Below are 21,614 nucleotides of genomic sequence, written 5' to 3'. Positions count from 1 at the left end.
TGACACAATTTGTTCTTGACAAATCCATGCTGACTGTTACTTATCACCTTATTATCGTCTAGATATTTGCCAGTTGATTGCTGAATTATTTGTTCCATTATCTTTCCGGTACAGAAGTTAAGCTGACTGCTCTGTAATTCCCCGGGTTGTCCTTATTTCCCTTTTTATAGATGGGCACTAGATTTGCCCTTTTCCAATCCTCTGGAATCTCTTCAGTCTTCCATGACTTTTCAAAGATAATCGCTAATGGCTCATATCTCCTCGGTCAGCTTGAGTATTGTAGGATTCATTTCATCAGGCCCTGGTGACCTGAAGATATCTAACTTGTTTAAGGCCTTGTCTACACTACAGGGGAAATTTGATCTAAGCTACGCAATTTGAGTTGCTTGAATAGCATAACTCAAAGCGACGTAGCTTAGATCTACTTACTGCGGGGTCCACACTGTGATGTCGATGGGACAGCAATCTGCAGTCAGCTAGCGGCTGTTCACTGACCGACCTGTCAGTCCATCCTGGCCCAAGCACAGACGGACGGAACAGCAATGGCGAAAAGTACATTAGATTTGTCCTAAATTCCTTTGTGAGCTCAGCAGATATTGGGGGCAAGGGCAAAGTTAAACACATGGGGCCAGATCTGTGGCATGCCGATGGGAGCTGGGAGTGCTCAGTACACAGCACCGCATGTGATTCTTACCCTGATGCTGCCCCTGCTTGCTCCCACGGTGAACATTAGCTTCCGCTTCAGGCTGTGGCTTCCACCGTCTCTTTGCTTGAAAGGCTGGGTGATCTCATTCCCATGTCAGTGCTCAGTGCCCGCCCTGTTCTTGCACAATGGCGCTGGGCGCACATGGGAGGGTTTGGGTGTGTTCTCTAGGCTGTCTAAGCCAGGACTGGGGAAGCCTCTGTATCTCTCAGTCCAGCTGTGCTTGACAGCATAATGCATGGTCGTGTTCCAGCTCTGTCTGTGTTACACCGGCTCCTGTCCCCTGGTTATAAGGAATTATGGGTAAAGAGAGTCTTGGTCTGAGCTGCTACAGGAACTTGAGCCCAAGTGACAGAGCCTGGGGAAATGGATCTTATTAACAATACTTAATGTGCTGATTGTACCTTCCATCCAAGGCTCTCAAAGGCCCTTAATGCATTAGGCCTCACCTCCCGCATGCAAGGCAGGGACATGGGATTGGTCCCCCATGTGTCACAGGGGGATAGAGGGGAAGTGATTTGCCCGAGATCAAACAGCAGAGTTGGGAATAGATCCGGGATCTCCTTCCTCTGTGCTTTGACCACTAGACAGCGCTTCCCCACACTCCCTCCCATTTCAGATTCTTTCCCTGTTAAAATGAAAAAGTGGCTCATTTCCCCCCCCCCCCCCCAGTTGCCACTCCTGATTTAATTAAAATGTTCTACCAGGAAATTCCAGCTGAGCTGTCATCTCGTTTCCATGGGAGTCCCCGGGGCAAGCCAGCAAGAAGCAAGGATGCTCAGTCATATGGTTACAGAACAAACAAACAGAGCAGGATGCTAAATACAATTGCACACAGATAACAGGAATCTGAGGGTTGATGGAGCAGTTGCTCTTGCTCTCCTCCACTAAAGGGGCTTTGAAAACTCCACTCTGTTGCTGCAACCCTTGAAATAGGAAGGCCTCAGTAGTCACAGTTCGTTTATATCAGAGCAATGGAGCATTTGGTGCTCTGCTGCTGCAGGGCTCTTTTGCCCAGGCCAGCAGGGGGCGACCAAGTTAATTAACATCCTGCAATATCGGCGTTGGACAAAACGGGCAAGGAGATAGGTGCTCTGAGCACAGGTTTTCTCCACAGAGTTTAGTGCACCAAGGCCTGTGGAGCTAGAGCAGGGCTGAGTTTGACTCTAGGGTCTGTCTTCCATCATTGCTGTCTCTGTGCAGCACTGTGTTCTTGAGACTCAGCAATGTCACTTCGACAGGGACAGTTTTGTCTCTACACTGAGATGTTCCTGACTTGCTGGCTGGATTGTCAGAGACTGGAACTGCTCAGTCTAAGGTCCCGTCTGCACCGTGGGGATTCAGTGGGCAGCAATCAGTGTCACTGCTCCAGTGTAAACTCCTAGCACAGACCTGAACAGCAGCAATTACCAGCAAGGAGCTCATCTCTGCTCCAAACAGTGTTCGCTCCACTGGGGCAGGTGCCTGGGGCAGGCGTCAGGGCAGGCTAGGTTTCTACTCGAAAAGGCAAATCTCCTACTGCAGGCACAGTTATGCTGGTAAAACCAGTGTCTGGGAATACTGGTTCAGTGAGCGGAACCAGAAAAAAGACTTTGACGCCGATATAACTGCATTTACGCTAGGGCTTTTGCCAGTATAGATGTGTTTTTAAACAAAAAATAAAATAAAATAAAAATCCTACTGCTATACAGTAACTCCTCACTTAACGTCCTCCCGGTTTTCGTTGTTAGATGCTGATCAATTAGGGAAGATGCTTGTTTAAAGTTGCGCAATGCTCCAGCTGCCTGCTTTGTCCACTGCTTGCAGAGAGCAGCCCGTTGGAGCTGGCTGGTGGGGGCTTGGAACCAGGGTGCACCAGCAGCCCCCCCATCAGCTCCCCTAAGTTCTCTGTGCAGCAGCCACCCAGCAGGCTAGCAATTGCCGGGCAGGTCAGCTGTCCCTCCCCCTCTGCCTTGGAGCTGCTCCCCGAGCCTCCTGCTTGCTGTGCAGGGGGGGAGAAGAGGGGTGCTAATGTCAGGGTGTCAACCTCCCCCCACTCCTGTACCCCATCTCCACAGAGCAGGGGGGATAGGACAGGGCTCAGGAGGGAGGGAGCTTGCACGGAGCAGCTGCTGCCTCAACTTGCTGATCTACTTAAAAAGGCAATGTACTTAGAGTGGGGCCAGCCTACTTAAAGGGGCAATGCACATGTCTCCCTCTCTCACGTACACCGTGTGTGTGTATGTGTGTGTGTCTCTCTCTCACTCACTCACACACACACACACACACACACACTCTCTGTCTCTGTCTGCCATGCTGTGTCTCATCCCTCCATTCGTGCTGCCTTGTAGAGTGTGAGGCTACATTAACAACGTGTTAACCCTTGAGGCTCAGCCGACTGCTAGTTCATCATTTAGCAGTAAGGCATTCCTGGGAAATATCCCACCCTCTGACTTCCACCTCAACCAAGTTTCACAATCATCATTGCTCTGTACAGTATTAAATGGTTTGTTTAAAACTTTGTGTGTGTGTGTGTGTGTGTGTGTGTGTGGTCTTTTGTCTGGCAAAAAAATTTCCCTGGAACCTAACTCCCATTTACATTAATTCTTATGGAGAAATTGGAGTCGCTTAACACTGTTTTTCTTGAAGTAGCATTTTTTCAGGAACAGAACCACAGTGTTAAGCGAGGAGTTACTGTATTGGCAAAGGTTTCTAGTGTAGACCTGGGCTTAGTCAAAGCATGTAGGGGCAGGAGCCCATCCCCTGCCTGAGCCAGGCATGACCCAGAAGCCAGAGCTGGAGCTGCAGGGGGTTGAACGGGAGGCTCTGTTTACAGTGGTGAGTGGTGACTAATGAGCCTGGAATGCAGGGCCGGCTTTAGCAAGTGCGGGGCCCGATTCGAACAGTTTTAACGGGGCCCCAGCACGGATGACTTGGGGAAAAAAAGAAAACACCACAAAAAAACCCATGTGGGTCTTGTACTCATCGGGTGGCGCTCCTTGTCTTCGGAGGCGGGTTCTTCACTCGCTCCGGGTCTTCCACGGCACTGAAGGACCCGCCGCCGAAGTGCTGCTGAAGACCCGGAGCACCGCCGGGTGAGTAAAAATTAAAAAGGAGCCTCTATCCAGGGAAGGGATTCTCGGCCATTTGCCCCCCCGGAGGCCCTGCCACTGGGCGCGGGGCCCGATTCGGGGGAATTGGTGGAATTGGCCTAAAGCCGGCCCTGCTGGAATGCTCCAGCAGGGTCAGGGAGAACTCGGGGGTGGAACAGTTAACCCTGGTACTTAAAAACTGGGCTCCGTGTTCAAAAAACAAAGCATTTAAAGAAACTGAGGCACAGAGACCAGGGCAGTTGAGCGCTGTTCTCAATGCACTAGCCCAGAGTGCCTGTAGGTAGCTTGGTGTGAAGGGTGTGCCAGGGTGATTAGTGCAATGCTGGGGGAGAGACCTGGGGGCACTGGCTTAGTCACCTCCCATCCCATCTCGCTGCTCCTAAGCAATCAGAGAGTTCTGTTCGTACAGCGCCTAGCGCAGTCGGCCCCTGTTGCACAACTGGGGCTCCTAGGTGCTACTGCAGTAGAAATAGTCAATGATCATGACGTGTGATGTGCCAAAGCACAGTAGCCAGCGGGCAAAACAGCCCCCTTCTGTTTGGCCACACAGCCTGTGGTGTTGGACAGATAAAACAATCAGGCCTGTTAGTCTGCCGCTGGTTCTGCCTTTGCTAACCTCAATGTTACGTACTCAGCAGATTCACTCCATGGACAGGTGCCTCTGGCAGGACCTAGCAGTTTGTTCTGGGGTAGATGCTCCTATGTGGCGTCACCAGTGGGCCCAAGCTGGTCTGTGAAAGCAAATGCACTTTGCCCCTGGGATGTGACAAAGTGAAACCGGGGCCATTTAGCTGGGAAACGGCTAGTGAAATAAACCGCTTTTGCCATCTGTCCTGCTCCTGATGGTGCAGGAGCCGCATGCAGGTGAGATGCTGGTTCCCTTATGCCACAGAGAAAATGCTCTTCACCAAACCAGGCGCTGTAGCAAAGGTGGCAGCAATGTGAGAGGTGCCTTTACTGGTTCGAGGCCGGAGCAGAGATGCTGCGTAACAGCAGGATGATCCCAGTGGCTGGGGATGGTGCTGACATGTCCAGCAATGAGTCCATATCCTTGAACAGTGGCAGAGCTAATTATCTACTAATTGATTATTAAACCTGCCTACCTGTGTAAAAGGAACCAATCTATTGCCAGGTTGTTTAACCACAATATATCACTCTTAAATAACCAGCTGGTATTTACACTACAATAACTCTTGTTACTTCTAGGCAGAGACATCAAGTAGTTTCAATATTTGCTGTGGGTTAATTGAGCAGCTTTAGATGAGTAAATTTACTTTAATACTTCCCTGTGTAATAATAGCAAACCTCAAAGAGAAGGGGATTTGATGGGAGCCTGTTAAAGGAGTTTTCAGAGCTTGGGACACCCCTGGCCCCTTCCTGCTTCTAGTTCTCAGAAAAAACCTCAATCCAAAATCAGTTTTCCTACAGTTATGCCCCCCCCCCCCCGGTTGTGCCTGGGAACTGGTTGGTTATTGTGGGGTTGTGCGCATATTGGGTTGTTAGTGTAGAGTAGTTCCTGGGCAATGGGCGGCTGACAACTGTTTTGAAAGAAATGAAGCCCCTGTACCCTGATCTCAGGCTTGTCCTTCCCTTTAAGCATGTGCTGATCTTCCCTGAACATTTCATGACTTTGCTTTGGCCCCATTCACACCCTAGCGCTGTGCAGCAGGCTATCAAGGGCCATGCAGGCGCATGCAGACTGGAGAGGAGAGAGGTAGGGGGCAGGCAGGTCTGCAGCGGGGAGAGGCGCCTCTCCTGGCCCCAGAGCTGCCATGGTGTGAGAGGGCTGAGGAGAGTCCTCTTGCCCCGGGGCAGCCTGAATCCCTCATCCCCAGCTGCACCCCCACACACACGCACCCCAACCCTCTGCCCCAGACCTGAGCCCTCTCCCACACTCTGAACCCCTCGGCCCCACCCCGCCACACAGCACTGCCATATTGGTGCACATAACAAAATTCATTCCACACATGGATGTAAAAAAGTAGAGGGAACATGGTAATCATGCCCTGTTTGTGTCTGCTTCTCGCCAGCATCTGAATAACGCAACTTCCTTGCACAAATGCTCGTGGACGGCACGTTAGTTTGTGCTGCTCCTGCAATGGGGGAACAGAACCAGGATTTATCAGCCCAAACACAACAAGGCAACGCAGCACTAACACAGTGTTATTTGCAGTCAGTCCACAGAGAGCCAGGAGGTGGTGGGATGGGCCTGAGGCATTGCAATGTGCTCTTGCAACACCCAGCAGCAGAATGAAGTTAGCTCCAGGGGCAGAGAGTTCACCGTGAGCCACTGCCTCTAACTGCCACCAGCTCTTTCCTGAGCCTACGCGGCCTGCAGCTGTTTGCATGAGCCAGAACAGAACGATGCCATTGGTACATTTTCCATTCTCTTCCATGCACTGGCAAGAGGGCTCTGGTTAAATCTGGTTTTGGCCACAACCCTGTTTGTCTCTGCTGGTTAAGAATGAGCAGCACTCAAATAAACAAGCCATGGTTGCAACTGCTCAGAAAGATACGTGGCTGCCTAATTCACTTTACAAACCTTTGGCAGGAGCCTTATCTCCATGGAAGTGTCCGGGGGCAGCAGCAGATGGAAGACGACTCAGCTGGGGTATGTTTTCAGGGCGAGACAGCACTGAACGTCACGTGTCCGTCAGTGGCCTCATGACTCACTGGGTTTCAAGACCCTTTGATGGGCCATGTCAGCTTTTCATTACGCAGCCTAACTTGTTTGGAGAGAGACAAGCAGGCCGTGGGGAGTGCTGTGCTGCACACCACCCCTGCCTCCCATGGTCTCTCCGCCTGTACAAGCCCCATTTCCCCTGTTCTTACAGTAACCTCACAACACCCATGGGAGCTGGCTCAGAGGAGCAAACTGAGGCTAAGTGACTTGCTCACGGTCACACAGTTGAGTAAGCAGCAGAATCAAGAACAGAACCAAGGAGCCTGCTGCCCAGTGTCCCGACTCCTGTATGCTCTCCCCTCGGAAGGGTTTTGAGATCCCCGCCCCCCAGAGCTGTTCCAGGTTGGAGAACAGGCAGTTACACCGTGGGCTCGATCTCTTATAATCTCTTATAATCAACCATTAGTGATGGTGGGATTTTCCAGGCTGCTGATCCAAACGAACACTGAAAGTGCCCAGCTCTCAGAACCACAGCTGGGGTCTCCCAGCCAGGCCCCAGCACGACGGCACTCTGAGTTAGTGGATACTGTTGGACATAAACTCGCTGGTCCTGTGTTTATCCCACCTGTGAAACAGGGCAGCAATTCCCCAGCCATCTGGGGCACTGGGAAGTTAGTGGGCAATACTGAGAGAATCAAGCCTAGCTAGCTTCATGCAGCAGAAGACATGGGTATAACACATGGCCTGTAGTTCACATCCCTTCTCCTCAATCTCTAGCTTAGTGTAGCACGTTAAAGCCCAGACACTCATGGGTGATGCTGCTGTTTCCTGGTGGCTTGTATTTGACCTATACGCTCGGGACGAGAGAGAGAGAGTGTGTGTGTGTTCCAAGAGGACACCGAGCTTGCTCCAGTGCTGTTCGCACACAGCATGTACAGCTGCAGTTCTGTGGGAAACCCGGCCCCCTCCCTCCCCAGACATTTCTCTTCTGAAAGGCGGGGAGAGGAGTCCAGAGTAAACAAGAGCAAAGCGAACAGAGAGAGGGGCAGGGCAAGCCAGGGGGTGCTCCATTATGAATGCAGCCTAATTGGCTGTACACGGGACTCTTCTTGGCCTCGCAGATTCTTTCTTGCCTCAGGCTTCCCTCTCTCCCTCAATACCTCCAAAAAGCAGGATTTCTGTAGCTCTGAGCTGAGCTTGGGGTCTGGTCGAATTGTACCCAGAGCAGTTGGCCTTGTGCTGGTTCGCTGTCTGGGTTTTCATGGAATCTGACTGTCAAGTTTTCTAGCTTGGGACAGAAGCAGTTCCCTTGTGGGGAAGCAGAAACGAGGCTGTGTAAAGTGCTTTCCTCCCTTGTGCACCGGGACTCCGGTGTGGGATTGGGGTTTGTTTGCAGCAATGGGCTTCCAGAGCTCAGTGATAGGCCTGGGCCTGGCTAGCAAGGCAGGATTTCCTACCTAGTTTGAGACTCCTGCTTCAGAGCCCCTGGGGCTTCAGCTTGGGCCAGGGCTCTGAGCAGCTCCGTAGCCATCAGAGCCTTGTGAATGCTGAGTGGTAAAACCATCGGCACCTAGGGGGTTAGACGGCCACTGAGCAGGTGGAAGTAGAGGCCTAAATACCTTGTGGAGCTGGGCCCTAGCAGCCTATGAGTACATCTCCTCTGCAGTCGGAGGTGTGAGTACAGCCCATGCAGGCAGGCCGGAGCTAGTGAATACCAATGGCAGTGAAGCCACAGCAGCATGGGCTGCAGTGCAGTTTATAGAAAGCTGCCTGGCCCATGGCTAACCTGCATGCTGTCATGGCTCCACTGTTACTGGGAACTGCTAGCTAGAGAAAAGCTTGTGTGGATGTGCCTACAGGAGCTGCACTCACCCCTCCGACTGTAGTGTAGACATACCCCCCCTGTCTCATTGAAAGTCAGGGGGACATAGGCACTTTGGAGCCTAAGTCACTTTTGAAAGGGGGACTTAGCTGTCAAAATCACTTAGGCCTTGCAACGGCTTTTAAAAACATGGGCCTTGGACGCTATTCTACAGCCAGGCCTCTCTACGCACTTGTCCTTTGCATGTATTTATAGATGTCCAGCCAGGGTCCCTGTGGGGCAGGGAGGTGACGTGACCCCTGTTCTGACTGGGGGGGGGGGAGCTGAGGCAAACCCACAGGGACAATTACACAAATCCATGTTTGTAAAACCTTCCACTCACTTCCAGTTCCTGGTGTTGTGCAGCCCGTCCAGGTGTCTGTGTATCCAGCCACAGAACGGCTGTGTGGGCTGCACTTGGCGTACACAATCCAATGCGCCCATTGTTTGGGGTTTGCCGTTTCCATAGTTTCTACACATTTCTACTCCCCCGTTAATTCAGCAGCTGGGCCCTAGGGAGGGGTGTCACATGACTGGAATGTTGCTCCATCGGACGAATCCTGTATCATGGAGTTAAAAGCTGTGGGTGCCACTGCAGCTGCCGGTTGTCTTGGGTCCACTGTGTCCCCTGGGACACCCCAGTGCATTCGAGGGACAGGCTGGGGGGGGGCCGAGGTGATGAGACACAAGATAACACGGTTAATCCCAGAGCCCTGCTGAGGCCCCCGTTGGGGCTGCCACTGAGACCTCATACGAACGTGATCAGATGTTGGAAGGCAGCTCTTGTCACCCCTGCTCTGTGTATCAACTAGTGACTTGATTTTGGTACTTGGCAAATTTGATCACGAGGGACAGGACAGACTGAAAAGCCCGTTAGTTACTGCAGGATCATTTCATTAGCTTAACAAGTGGCACCATTAATCTCTACAAGCTTAATGTAATCGAGTCCTGGTTACGTCTGTACAGCCCAAAAAGCAGTGAAGGCTAGAAAGACGAAGCGGGGCACTAGTAGGAATTTTCAGTCTAAATGCCTAACTCCCATTGAAATTAATGGGGGGGGGGGTCGGTGCCGATGGGCTTTTTCAGAGGTGCCCAAAGGTGCAAGTGCCTAAAGACCTTTAAAGTAGGGTGACCAGCTGTCCCAATTTCATAGGGACAGTCCTGATTTGTGAGTCTTTCTTATATAGGCTCCTATTACCCCCCCGTCCCGATTTTTCACATATGCTGTCTGGTCACCCTACTTCAGTCTAGCCTTAGTGCTGGGCAGGCCAGCTGCACCATAGGGTACGTCTGCACTACAGGCCGAGGTGAGACTGCTGCCCGTGTGGGCAGACCTGAGTTAACCCTGATCTCCAGAACTGCGTGGGCTAGTCCTGGATACAGGCCCGAGGTGCTGGGTGGGGCTGGCCAGCTCACGCCGCTGCTGCTGTGCCTTCTCGGCGGCTGTTGTTGTTTAAACCAGCTGGATCAAAGCTAGCTTGGGTATGTCTACATGTGGCGCGGTCACACCTCTGACTGCAGCACAAACATACCCTGAGGCCTGTAACCTGCAGCAATATGTATAGTGACAGTGTACTTACAAAGCACCAGCACACAAACTGGCTCAGACTGTGGAGCTGTCCTGTCTCCAATAGCGGCTTCACCTGAAGGCACTAATCCTCCACTCCGCGGCATGTGGCGGGGGTGAAGAGGCCTTGCATGCAGTCTGCTCTTCATTTCCCTACGCCCTACCCTTCTCACAGGCACAGAGGGACTGGCGTGCTTAGGACTGATTTAACTAGTTGCTCAGTGGGAATGGAGTCTGACTGGGGCTGCCCAGTGGGACTGCTGAAGTCACCTGGGCCCACTTTCTAGCGTTCGTTCGCAGCCACACTAACATTCCTGATTTTCAGGACTAAGTTGATCTCGGAAACAGAGGCCAGGGGCTGTGTGAAACTGTCACTATATGCCTGAGACCATTGGAAGCTCTTAGCTGGGACTATCCCATGTGTTACCCCAAAGAGGTGGGATTATCCCCTAGTAATGTAGGCCAAGAATACAGGCCTAGAAATTGTAGGTACCCGCCTACAGACACCTGAGAGGGGGCTGATTTTTCAGAGGGTGGGTGCTCAGCACTTGCTGACAATCAGGCCCCTGCAAAGGTACCCAAACTCACTAGACATTTTCAAAACATTTCTGGCTTTGGTCTACACAGGTGCTCAGTGGTGGGGTTTTGCCGGGTGGGAGCGGTGGGGCTGTTGCAGCCTTGTCTGGGTTACCTTGTGATTGAAGCTTTCAGAGCTGTGACTGTTCATTTATTTCATGGATTGATTTGGGTTTTTTTGTTCTTGGTGTGTAGATACAAGAGCCTGGTGACTGGGAAACGGGCACGATGGCTCATTGCCGTTCTCTGGCTCCTGTCCTTTGGGATTGGACTGACCCCCCTGATGGGCTGGAACAGAGCCCCTGATGAGCGGAACAGTCCCTGCCACAATTCTACGAACAGCTCGGCGCAGCAGCAGGGCTGCTTAATAAAATGTCTCTTTGAGAATGTGGTCACCATGAGCTACATGGTCTATTTCAACTTCTTCGGCTGTGTGCTCCTCCCCCTCTTCATCATGTTGGGCATCTACATCAAGATATTCATGGTGGCCTGCAAGCAGCTGCGGAAGATGGAGTTGACGGGTAACTCCAGGACTACGCTCCAGAAGGAGGTCAATGCGGCCAAGTCTCTGGCCATCATCGTTGGGCTCTTTGCCTTCTGCTGGCTGCCCCTGCACATCCTGAACTGCATCACCTACTTCCACCAGGACTTTGCCCACAGCAAGCCCGACTGGGTGATGTACATGGCTATCATCCTGTCCCACGCCAACTCCGTCATCAACCCCATTATCTACGCCTACAAGATCAGGGACTTCCGCTGCACCTTCCGCAAGATCCTCACCAAGTACATCCTCTGCAGGATGGAGGACGTCCCCAAGGGCTCCAATGGCAATATCCGGCACCTGACTGTCAGCAACCTCAGCTCTGCGCCTGTATTTATCTGACCATGCCTGTCATCCTGCAGCCTGGCCCTGCCCAACCCAACCCTCCCACCCCTTGTGCCTATGTGGACAGTGGACCAGGATTCTGATGAGTCACACTATATAATGTACAGCTGTATTTTTTTAAAATTTTTTATTTTAACATAGTGCCTCATTGGGGAATAACATGTCTGGGGAGACAATGCCCTGCTTACCCTATCCCCTGACCTTCGAGTTACGGGGTGCTGGTGATTACATTTCCTTGTAGGTCAAAGGGTGGAAGCCCTATGTCCTGGGGTGGGTTTCCCCAGCTGTGCTTCTCATGTCAGTTCTTGGCCTTTTGGATTTTATTTATTTAATTTTTTTGGCTCACTCAGAAGGATGGTTGTGTCGTTGGTTCGTGATGTACGTGATGCCACTTTCGTAAATACTCTATTTTTTCCATCAATTGTTTGATGCAGGTAGTATTCTCCAATGGGAAATAATCTTCTGTAGCCCACATGCTGGTGTAAAACTGAAGCCATGACCTAGAGGCAGAGGGGATGGGCTGGTGTTAATGGGAAAACAAGGCAGTTAAATCGAGATCTGGCCTCATTCCTAAAAGGCTGCCCTGCTCGAAGTCCGATAATCGAAAGGAGACAGAGCAGCCTCAAGATCCTGTGCTCACCCCCTTCCCGAAAGCTGACTGCCCCCCGTGCTCCATGGAGGCTGGTAGCCTCGCTCCAGCAGTGAACACCTGCTGCTCTTCCAAAAAGCCAAAACCTGCTCCTATTTACATTGAGGCTGCTTCAGTGGCCACTGCCGTCAATGAAAAGATTCCCCTGATTCATGGGCTTTGGGTCAGATCCCTAGGGCCTGGGCCTGTTACCCCTGAAGTCAAGGGCAAAGCTCACACTGCCTTCAAGAGGTAGGACCCAAGTGTGCGCTGTTCTGTGCACTCAGGTGCTGCTGCTCCTGTTGGCCTTACCCCTAACTGCTGTTCTGATAACTGTCACCCCAAGGCCAGGCTGCCTTCCCGGGACACTGGGGTGAGCTCAGGATCTTGAGAAGTCTTTCTCCGAGCTCGGGCAAGGGGGTTCTGTCTGTTTATCGGAAGGTGCTGGATGGGATTTAATTGGCCTGTGATGTTAGAATGCTATCGTGCAAGCAACAGACCCATGGCACAGCCCAGCCCTCTGGAACAAGTGCTAACATGACAGCAAGGTTTGGTTCTTGGTGGGTTAGATTGGGTCAAAAATTACTACACCCACAGCCCTGGCTCAGGGACTAATTTGCACCTTCTTGGCCACTGACCCTTCTATAATTCCACTGAAGCGCAGAGATACCTTAATGTGCACTGAGGGTTAAATAACTCTGCCAGCCTAGCATTTGGGGGGTTTAAATTACTAAGCCCTAGTGAATATGTGAACTGGGGTATGCACAATGCCACAGAGGCAGGGAGAACAAGGGGGCACTTGCACCATTATTCACTCCCACGGGGCTGAAGCTGTCAGTCAGGATGCACGGAGTGTACCTGGTAAGCCCTTTAGGGGGCCTTTGGTTCTAAGAGGGCTCACAAATTCCAGTACAAGTAGCCCCCTCCACTCCCCAAACTCTGACTTTACCAGGCACAGCCTCAAGCCTACGGCTGCAAGACTGTACGACACTGACAGGGAGGGCAAAGGGCTGGATTTCCTACCCGACTCCAGCCTGTCCGTTAGAAATGAGCCCCAGTAACAGTGCCGATAGAAAGAAGAAACTGGCTTGTTACAGGGCAAAACAGCGGCTAGGGCTGCAAACTACAGGCCTACACTGCCACCCTCTTCGATACTGGAGCCTTAAGGAGAAGGTTCTTAAAGTGCCAGGGAAGTGGCAAATTTAATCTCTGAACCACTTGGCACCTTGACATGTGATCACCAGGGAGCTTAGTTCATGCCTGTGTAGTTAATATGGTTGCCGCTGGGCAGCTCTCACATGCACAGCCCATGCTTGGAGAAAGGGCTTGGGATGCAGGGTCTCAGCGCTGCCGCTCTGGGGCCAGGTAGGGGGAAGGAGGCATCTGTGGGGAAGGAAGTGCCAGCACCCTGTACACAAGCGATGGAGGCCAAAGCCCTCTCCTGCCAAAGGCAGTCGCTGTGAAGAGGGCAGGTATGGGATGGCTAGAGCGGGCTGTCATTGATAAATGTAACTTGAATAAGGCTGTAGCCAGCTTTCTGTTTCTTTGGCACTGCACTAAACGGAATAAGACAAAATTCCCTCCTCTCTCTTACACTCAGCCTCTGACCTGATGGGGGCAATGAGGGAGGTTGCTGTAAATCAGCAGGTGTGAGACTGGGTGTTTGGGGGACCAGAGGCCTCTAACCTTGGGCGACTCTAACCATCCATTGTGCTAGGAGACAGTTTAGTTACCCTGCAGCTACAAAGGGCCAGAGCCAAACCTGATTGAATCCCAACTGTGATTTCGATGGTATTGCACCTGCTGACGTCAACTTCTGTTAGGTCCCACCTGTGTCCAATCAGCCTGTTAAGCCTTCAGCCAGTATGAGAAAGGGTTAAAATTACAGCCCTGTGTCTTGCTCCTTCCCTTTGCAGCTCATCTCTGCTGCAACATCCTTGCTCCCAGTCCTCCCACAGCTGTGACCACTTCCTGCCTTCTCAGCAGGACTCAGCTCATTTCAACCTCTAGATTGTCTCTGGCCCCATCACCCCTGTTAAGCAGGGAAGGGAACAGCCAGGGTCTCACCTGTGGGTCGGGGAGGGTTGCAACCCACATATGTCATTGCAACAAAAACCGAGTGCTGGCCTCCTTCTCCTTAGAGTGCGTGAAAGAGCACGGGCCCAGCAGTTACTTCATGACTGATCAAGGAACAGGTGTAGGTGACCATTTACACTGCAGGCCAGGATCCACTACAAATCCCTGTCAGGAGCCAGACTCGCTCCGGGGGACGTTTGCCATGTGCTGTTGTCACCAGTCCCTAGCAGGGATGGGCCACTGGGGTCTTTTAATGTATTAACTAAGTTGTTTGAAGGGAAAAAAACTGAGCACTGAAGATTTCTCAAAATGTGAATCCAAGTAAAATGGCAGAGGAACTCTGCACCGCCTGTGGCAGCCGTTCGTCACCTGTCACTTCACCCATGTGTTCCTGATGGACATAGGATGGCTGGTATTCGCCACTTGGGCTCTGTAGTTAGAGTAACTTTGTTATTTACATACAGACGGAATTCTTAAATTTACCACTGAAAACAACCTCCCCTTGCGCCGTGTCGTTCCTTTGGGCGTGCCCTTCCGGCAGTGGTGGTAGATGAGAACAGGCCGTGTTTGCAAATGAGCCAGAGCCAGCCCACCCCGGCCACCAGCCACAAAGCTCAGTGTGGAGCTGGGCTCGGGGAATGTCACTCAGGGCCCACATGAAGAAACATTGTTTAATTTTGACCAAAATTGGCAGAAAGCTTCTAAATACAATTGATACGTAACTGTGTACTCAAAATAGGGCTGGTTGGGACATACTTAGCCCCTGGGGAGATACTTTATGCATTTTCCTGTACTCTGCTGCCATCAGCTAAGGCAAAAGTCTGTAGCCACATAACAGGATGAGCTTGTTTGCACCATGTAATACATCAAAACAGTTACTAGTTTCACAATGGACTTTTAGATGCCTAGAAAAGCATCAGCACAGTGCTGGGATCTCCGAAGCCTGAGTTAGGTGCTTAGGCTCGCTCTGCTGGGCAGCTGAAAATGGGACCTTCCCTGAGCTAGCCCCTGGTGTGGGGGTGCTGAGCCCTGCTGTTTATAGAGCTTGGTGCCTATCGCAGTGTGTGACCCACAGCAGGAACCTGCTCCTGGCCCCGGTCCGGTGAGTTCAGTGCTAAACTGTTGCCTGTGAGATTAAGTATCAGCCTAATGCCCCACAAACCAGCAGCGGCAAAGGGGACAGAGGCCTCTGCTATAGCTGGGTGTTTTGGATCCTCAGCCATTTGAGGGAGGGGTGGTCTGGTTTCATGCCCCTGTGGGCCTAAGGAGAAGGGATTTGATAGGCTTCTGCGGGCTCTCAAGTGCATTTGCTCGTTGTGGAGCGAAGGGATGTGCTCGTGTGGGGTGCTCTTGCCGAAGCTGCTCCACTTTAATTAAATAATTGGGTCACAGCAACTCTCAGGCCCATTGTATAACTCAGTGGTTCGGGTTCTCACTCAGGAGGTGGGAGATTTGGGCTCAATTCCCCCTTGCCCTGCTCCTTGGAGGATGGGGGCCAGGCCAGTCCGAATCATACCCTAGTCCCGTGGCTGGAGCCTCGCCTAATACCCTCCGCACCGTACCACACAGGGAACAACAGAGGGAGGCTCACATGAGTGTGCCACTTAGCTCAGGAATGGAACCAGGGTCCCCAGCATCCCAGCTCAACACCCTCATCACTGCACTGCGGCGAGCCTGGTGGCGCTGCTTTGGCCCAATTAATATTGAATTAAAGTGGAAGGGCTGGAAGAGGCAAGCCTGAGAGAACTCCACATCCTAGCCCAGGTCTCCGCCAACAGGGTAGTCCGGGAACACGATGCTCACCGTAGCTGTGAGCGTGCCTGTGCAACAAGGAGATGCAAATGCTGCAGGGAAGATTTGGTGTGCTTGAGGCATGCAGCTGTGGCAGTGACGGAGCACTGAACACAGAAACAGCTTCTGAGGGGTAGTAGAAATGTTTCAACGGTCTGCAAATTTCTGTGACTATTTTTGTCAGTTAATATGGCCCAAAGGAGCATTGCATTAGCTATCAAATAGTTCATAGTTGTTACATTACAGTATTCTCATAATATATTCAGACAAGACTTTCTACTAAGAGTCCTTACAATTATATAAGTTGTGTACAGTGTATTGTCATTATATTCAGTGACACTGTGACATTAGTTGTATTGTATGTGCTTGTTTAGCTTAATGTCTCCAGCTGAGCAGATAACATCAAAAATACATGTTTTATAATTAAGGGACAGGAGTCTTATTATCTACATAACTTCATAAAAATAGCAGACAGAAAAACCTCTCTCAAATGAATCCATTCTGCAAATGACACAAATATTGTGAGGTATTGCCTGGTACAAACAGGCTCATACTGTCATGTGACTATAGATTTCTGCTTTAACTGAAGGCAAAAAGGTACAGGAAAATGCATAATATAGACACTGGGGATTAAATATTTCCCAAACTTTCCAACACAGGACTATTTGGATACACACCTGCATTATCAGTTGTATTTAGACGCTTTCTGCCAATTTTGGTAAAATCAGACTGATTCTACGAGTTACAGCCCTTTCTGTGATTTTATGCCCCATAGCATCTAAACATCTGATACACTAAACCACTCATGAGGGCTGCATCTACATCCCCCCGGGAATGACATTTTTCTACCTGCTGTACCCCAGATGGGTCCAGGCTGGTACACTTGGAAGAGGCCAGCCCCAAAAGATGTGTTGAGGCAAAGAACCTACTATAAGAGATCAACCCTGCACTAGGGAAGCATTAGGAAGGGCCAAGAAATCACAAAAAAAGCTGCCGCTTCAGTGTTCCTAACCCCACTGTCCCAAACAGTTAATGCTCCTGCAGGAACCACAGCAGCAAGTGAGCTGAAGGGCGTGGAAGTCACAAAATCTCAACCTAATGTTATGAGGCTTCATAACATTTATTACAACACAACTAACTAATACAACGGTGCAGGGCTGCTAAATAATTTCCAGCCTAAATTCAGCTTGAGAGGAAAACTAGCTGCCTTGATCAACACGTGGTTGGCTTAGGGATGTTAGTAATGTTTGTCGATGTACCTCAGAGGAGCCAGGGAGGCGTTGCAGGAGAGATGGTGTTAGCACACGGGCCCAAGTCCTTCCTCCTCTTCCTCTGCCAGTAAGATGCTTGCCAGCTGCTGGTCAGAGACCGATAGCTCTTGGCATGCGCCTGTGGCCTGGCTGAGGTACATGGCAAGGATGTGCTTACACTGCAAGATACAGACGTGAGCATGTTAGCAACAAAGATGACCCATGAATGGCAGGCTGGCATTAAGGCCGGGCGTGGCCAGGCTGGGTTTAAAGGGCTTCCTCCCAACCCCAACACGTTCCAATCCCAGCAAAGAGAACACGGGCACAAGCTAGAGAGCGGGTAAAGAACCATGTAATCAAGGCAATGTTCACCCCGAGGTTTTGGTACAGCCAGCCTGGGGCTCCTACCTGCATCAGGTCTCCTGGGTGTCTTGTGTGCAGTGTGCCCCTGCTCCCCACACAGCTGGCTGAAGATACCACAGGGCCCAACTCACACCGTGTCCTCCCGTGACTCAACGACAGGAAAGACCCAGGCTCACTAATGGCTGGCCCTACTGCCCCACACCTGCCAGAGCCAGGCTCATCCCTGGTCTTTCCTTCCACGCTTAGCTCCTGCAGGCCCTCGCCCAAGTCTTAACTCAAAGCCACACGGTTCCCATATAAACACACCATGGGCCTGGCCCCTCTATTCGGAGGACAGGAGATGGAGACGACAGGCCTCCTGCTGACTATATCAGCTCACTGATGTGAGAGTCCCTCTGCTCTCAGGATATTACCCAGCGGACTGAAGGGGCTTCTCTGTGGGGAAGTGAATTATGAAAAACTGCTGTGCCCTGCACCCTTGTCACCACATCAGCCCCCACACTGACTGTTCCCCTCTCCTGTAGGCAAGTGTCTGGCCTTCAGTGCAGATGGGGCTCCCCTTTGGTATCCAGTAGAGACTCTGTTATAACAAAAAGAACAGGAGTCCTTGTGGCACCTTAGAGACTAACAGATTTATTTGGGCATAAGCTTTTGTGGGCTACAGCCCACGCCATCGGATGTATGTAGTGGAAAATACAGTAGGCAGAGACACACACACACACAAACCATGAAAAGATAGAGGTCCCCATCTTTTCAAGTTCTCTGTGTGTATCTATCTTCCTACTGTATTTTCCACTCCATGCATCGGATGAAGTGGGCTGTAGCCCACGAAAGCTTATGCCCAAATACATTTGTTAGTCTCTAAGGTGCCACAAGGATCCTGTTCTTTTTGCTGATACAGACTAACACGGCTGCTACTCTGAAACAAAGGCAGCCTGAGGATGAGTCCAGGGGCCACTGATCTTTACTGTCATAAATAGTAACACTTCATTGCAAACCAACACTATCCCACAAGCCCGGCTGCTCACACGACTCCCCATTGTCAGCTCAGGGCATGGTGGCCACTGATTGCTCCAACATTTCAACACTTACACATTTCCTCCCTTGCGCAACCCAGGTATAGGAAATCCAGCTCAGGGAAGTGTGTCAGCAGCACAACCCCCCCCCCCCCCCGCCTCGTTCAAGGCAGGCAGCTTACCACCAGGCTGTCGTTCTTCCGCAGCACGGAGAAAGCAAATGCAGGGCACGTGCAGAAGTGGCAGGAGGCGTAACAGGTGTACGGTTTGCCTGAACTCCCGAGGACCTGGAAGAGTCAGATTCACAGAGTGGGCCTCAGAAACAGGGGGCTCTGCCTGCCATTTCGCTCCTGACTCCCTGCCACGCGCCACATCTAACTCACTCCCCCAGCTGCCAGGCAAACTGCCTGGGGACGGGGAGCTTGGAGCAGTACATCCTAAAAGGGGCCACCTGGAATCCAGCACATCATGCCTGCGCTTTCCTTCTGGAACCTCACGCGACTGCAGGAGCCAGATTCCCCCGGCCACTCTCTGGCCTATTCTATGCAGGGGCTGCTGGTTCAGCTCCTTCCGTGCTACCACAGGGCACCATTCGGTCAGACACACTGCCCACATTAGGGTGACGTGTACACGCCGTCTCTCCCCCGGGGGGAGCTGAACCCGGAGGGGGAGTGTTTTAAAGGAAGAGAGGCCAGTGTCAAGCCCGCCCGCACGGCAGGTAACAGCACTGTGAGGTATTTGATACTTCAGGGGGAAAAGGAGCCAGGAGAGGTGGGCAAACCTGGCGGATTGTCTTGAAAACTCTGTCCGACAAAGCCAGAGACAAGGGTCTGGCTGTGCTCCGTCCCCACTGCCCCAACTCACTTCCAAGCATGCCCCAGAGCACAGATTTGTCACAATATCCTGCCTACTTACTCACAAACGCTCCCTGACTTGCATCCTGTGCACTGGAGACAGGGGCTGAAAACTGGGCAGCGATGGGCCTGCAGCGCTGCTCTGCACCAGCTGAGATTCTACTGCCCAGGGATGTGACTGTTTAAGAGAACTCTGCAGCTGCTGAGCACATGGCCCCTCTCACACCAAACCGGCGCTAGGCTCCAACCTCTCAGCGGATGGAGAGGAGTGTAAAACCCCTCGAGGCTACCCCAGATCTTCAGCCCATCCAGCCAGTTCTCGGGCTAGAAGGGGCGGACAAACCTCTTGTATCTTATGCTAGACAAAGGGAGTTTGTGAGCCCCGGGCCCCAAAGGACAAGGGGTGGAAATAAACCAGAAGGGAGACCTTGCTGGGGACTCTTCTCCTAGCCAGCTGCAATGGCTGGAAGCCATGAGGGGGTCGGGCTGTTTGGCTGCCACAAGCAGTTGCAGTTGTTGGATTTTAGTTTTCATGCATAAACAAAGGTCAGGTCTCCGGAGAAGGGGCCTTGCTGTTCCGTCTCTGTGCTGGGACCGTTTCAGGGGAAAGTCTCTGCGTCCCTTCACTGGGGTGGGGGAGACACCACTAGTGGGGATCACGCCCCACTCGGCAGAGGAGGGGCATGTTTTCAGTGCAGGGAAGCGGACAGGCAAGATGCGCTCTTGGCCGCTGCTGGGACTGACATGAACGGCCTGAAAAAGCCATCCCAGAACCTCCTACTTCTGGCAAGCAGGAAAACAGCTTGTAGGAGTTAATCCCATCAGGTGCTCTCCCCTGAGCCTCCTGCTCCGCTACTCAGGTACTGCACAGGGCGGGTAGAGATTACGCGCTCAGTTACAGCAGTGTAAGTCTGGCTCCACTAGCGGTGCCCCACTTGCCGAGATCTGAATCCAGTCCAGCCTGCGTGTGCAGCTCACATTATGCCCAAGCAGCATTTGTCAGCCCTGCAGATGCGGGCAGGGGACTTGGCCTGGCCTTAACGCCAGGGAAGTTCAATAGTTGGGCCCCTCTGGTATCCTGGGTCTGGCCCAGCTTTTCCTGAGTAATCCACAGAAAGGGGGAATCCCCTCCTTTAGATTTACCCAGAGCCAACTGCACAAGGTTCTTTAGAGGGCCTGGGTGGGCGGGAATCGCTTACCGAGCTCCTGGGTGGGTAGACTAGACTATTATTGTAGTCCAGGGTCGGCAACCTTTCAGAAGTGCTGTGCCGAGTCTTCAGTTATTCACTCTGATGTAAGGTTCCGCGTGCCAGTAATACATTTTAACGTTTTTAGAAGGTCTCTTTCTACAAGTCTATAATATATAACTAAACTATTGTTGTATGTAAAGTAAATAAGGTTTTTAAAATGTTTAAGAAGCTTCATTTCAAATTAAATTAAAATACAGAGCCCCCCGGACCAGTGGCCAGGACCTGGACAGTGTGAGTGCCACTGAAAATCAGCTTGCGTGCCGCCTTCGGCACACGTGCCATAAGTTGCCTACCCCTGTTGTAGGCCATGCTTCACAGAAATCACAACCAATCGCACCTGTCTCCATCCTGATCTCCTTTAAATCCGTCCAGTTACTGGACATGGGCCCGACCCCCAGCACAACTCCACTGATGTCAAAGGTCTTGTCTCCCCATAGGAGGGTTCGAATGATCCATGCTGCGGGGTGAATGTGAAAGGCTGGAGTTATGCCAGTGTAATCCCCATGGGAACGCTCCTCTTCCAGCACAGGCCTTTTCCAGCTCCGGCTTATGTTGCTTTTGAGGGGTTTAAGTAAAACCAACCCCCCCACACTCTTGTCCTGGACTAAGCGTGTCCACACAGGCTTTATATCAGTGTAACTTGGAAAGCTTTGCTGTGTAGACGAGCCCTCAGGAAGGGGCCCTGACTGGATCCAACGACCCCACAAACACTCTTTGCTCTAGTCCCACAGAGCAGCGAGCTTTGGCTGGGTCCCAGTCATGCACACGAGACAGCATCCCCTGGCTTAACAGTGAGCAAGCAGCAGAGACCATCCGAATTCTGCGCACTGACATCCATCTCCGGGAAACCGCGCTCCTCCTAGCCTCCTCCTAACGCCCACACTACCTCCAAATCCAGTGCTCCGCTTGCCAGCCTGAAAGCAGCTCTCCTAGGAACGTCTCTGCAGTGCAGCTCCACTTTCCCTGCCAGCCATGTGCCAGGGGCTGGCTCGATATTCAACTTGGGAGCACTCATCTCTTATCTCCCCCCATCCCCAGTCTGGTTTTTGGATTGCTTCCCAGCTGGCCTGGGCCTGGA

General features: G+C 51.8%; 2 protein-coding genes across 4 annotated transcripts in view; one reads left to right on the top strand and one right to left on the bottom strand.

The window, feature by feature from the left end:
• ADORA2B (adenosine A2b receptor) overlaps positions 1 to 12,458 on the top strand; it is a 19,935-nt gene extending 7,477 nt beyond the window's left edge. The window contains exon 2 of the mRNA XM_039507646.1: positions 10,618 to 12,458. Coding sequence (XP_039363580.1) covers positions 10,618 to 11,305 — 688 coding nt within the window. The 3' untranslated portion in view covers positions 11,306 to 12,458. The remainder of the gene's footprint in view (positions 1 to 10,617) is intronic.
• ZSWIM7 (zinc finger SWIM-type containing 7) overlaps positions 11,677 to 21,614 on the bottom strand; it is a 24,077-nt gene continuing 14,139 nt past the window's right edge. For 2 of the 3 annotated variants that reach the window (XM_039507649.1, XM_039507647.1), the window contains 2 exons: positions 18,615 to 18,719; positions 13,432 to 17,232 (listed from right to left, as the gene is read on the bottom strand). In XM_039507649.1, the coding sequence (XP_039363583.1) occupies positions 17,101 to 17,232; positions 18,615 to 18,719 (237 nt within the window). In that variant the 3' untranslated portion in view covers positions 13,432 to 17,100. Of the gene's footprint in view, positions 11,809 to 13,431; positions 17,233 to 18,614; positions 18,720 to 21,614 lie in introns of those variants that run through there. The other variant, XM_039507648.1, reaches the window with a different exon arrangement.

This window comes from Mauremys reevesii, linkage group 20, assembly GCF_016161935.1.
Source record: "Mauremys reevesii isolate NIE-2019 linkage group 20, ASM1616193v1, whole genome shotgun sequence".
In the NCBI taxonomy this organism is placed as follows: domain Eukaryota; kingdom Metazoa; phylum Chordata; order Testudines; family Geoemydidae; genus Mauremys; species Mauremys reevesii.
The sequence above is the reverse complement of the archived record's forward strand: the minus strand, read 5'-3'. Positions and strand labels throughout refer to the sequence as shown.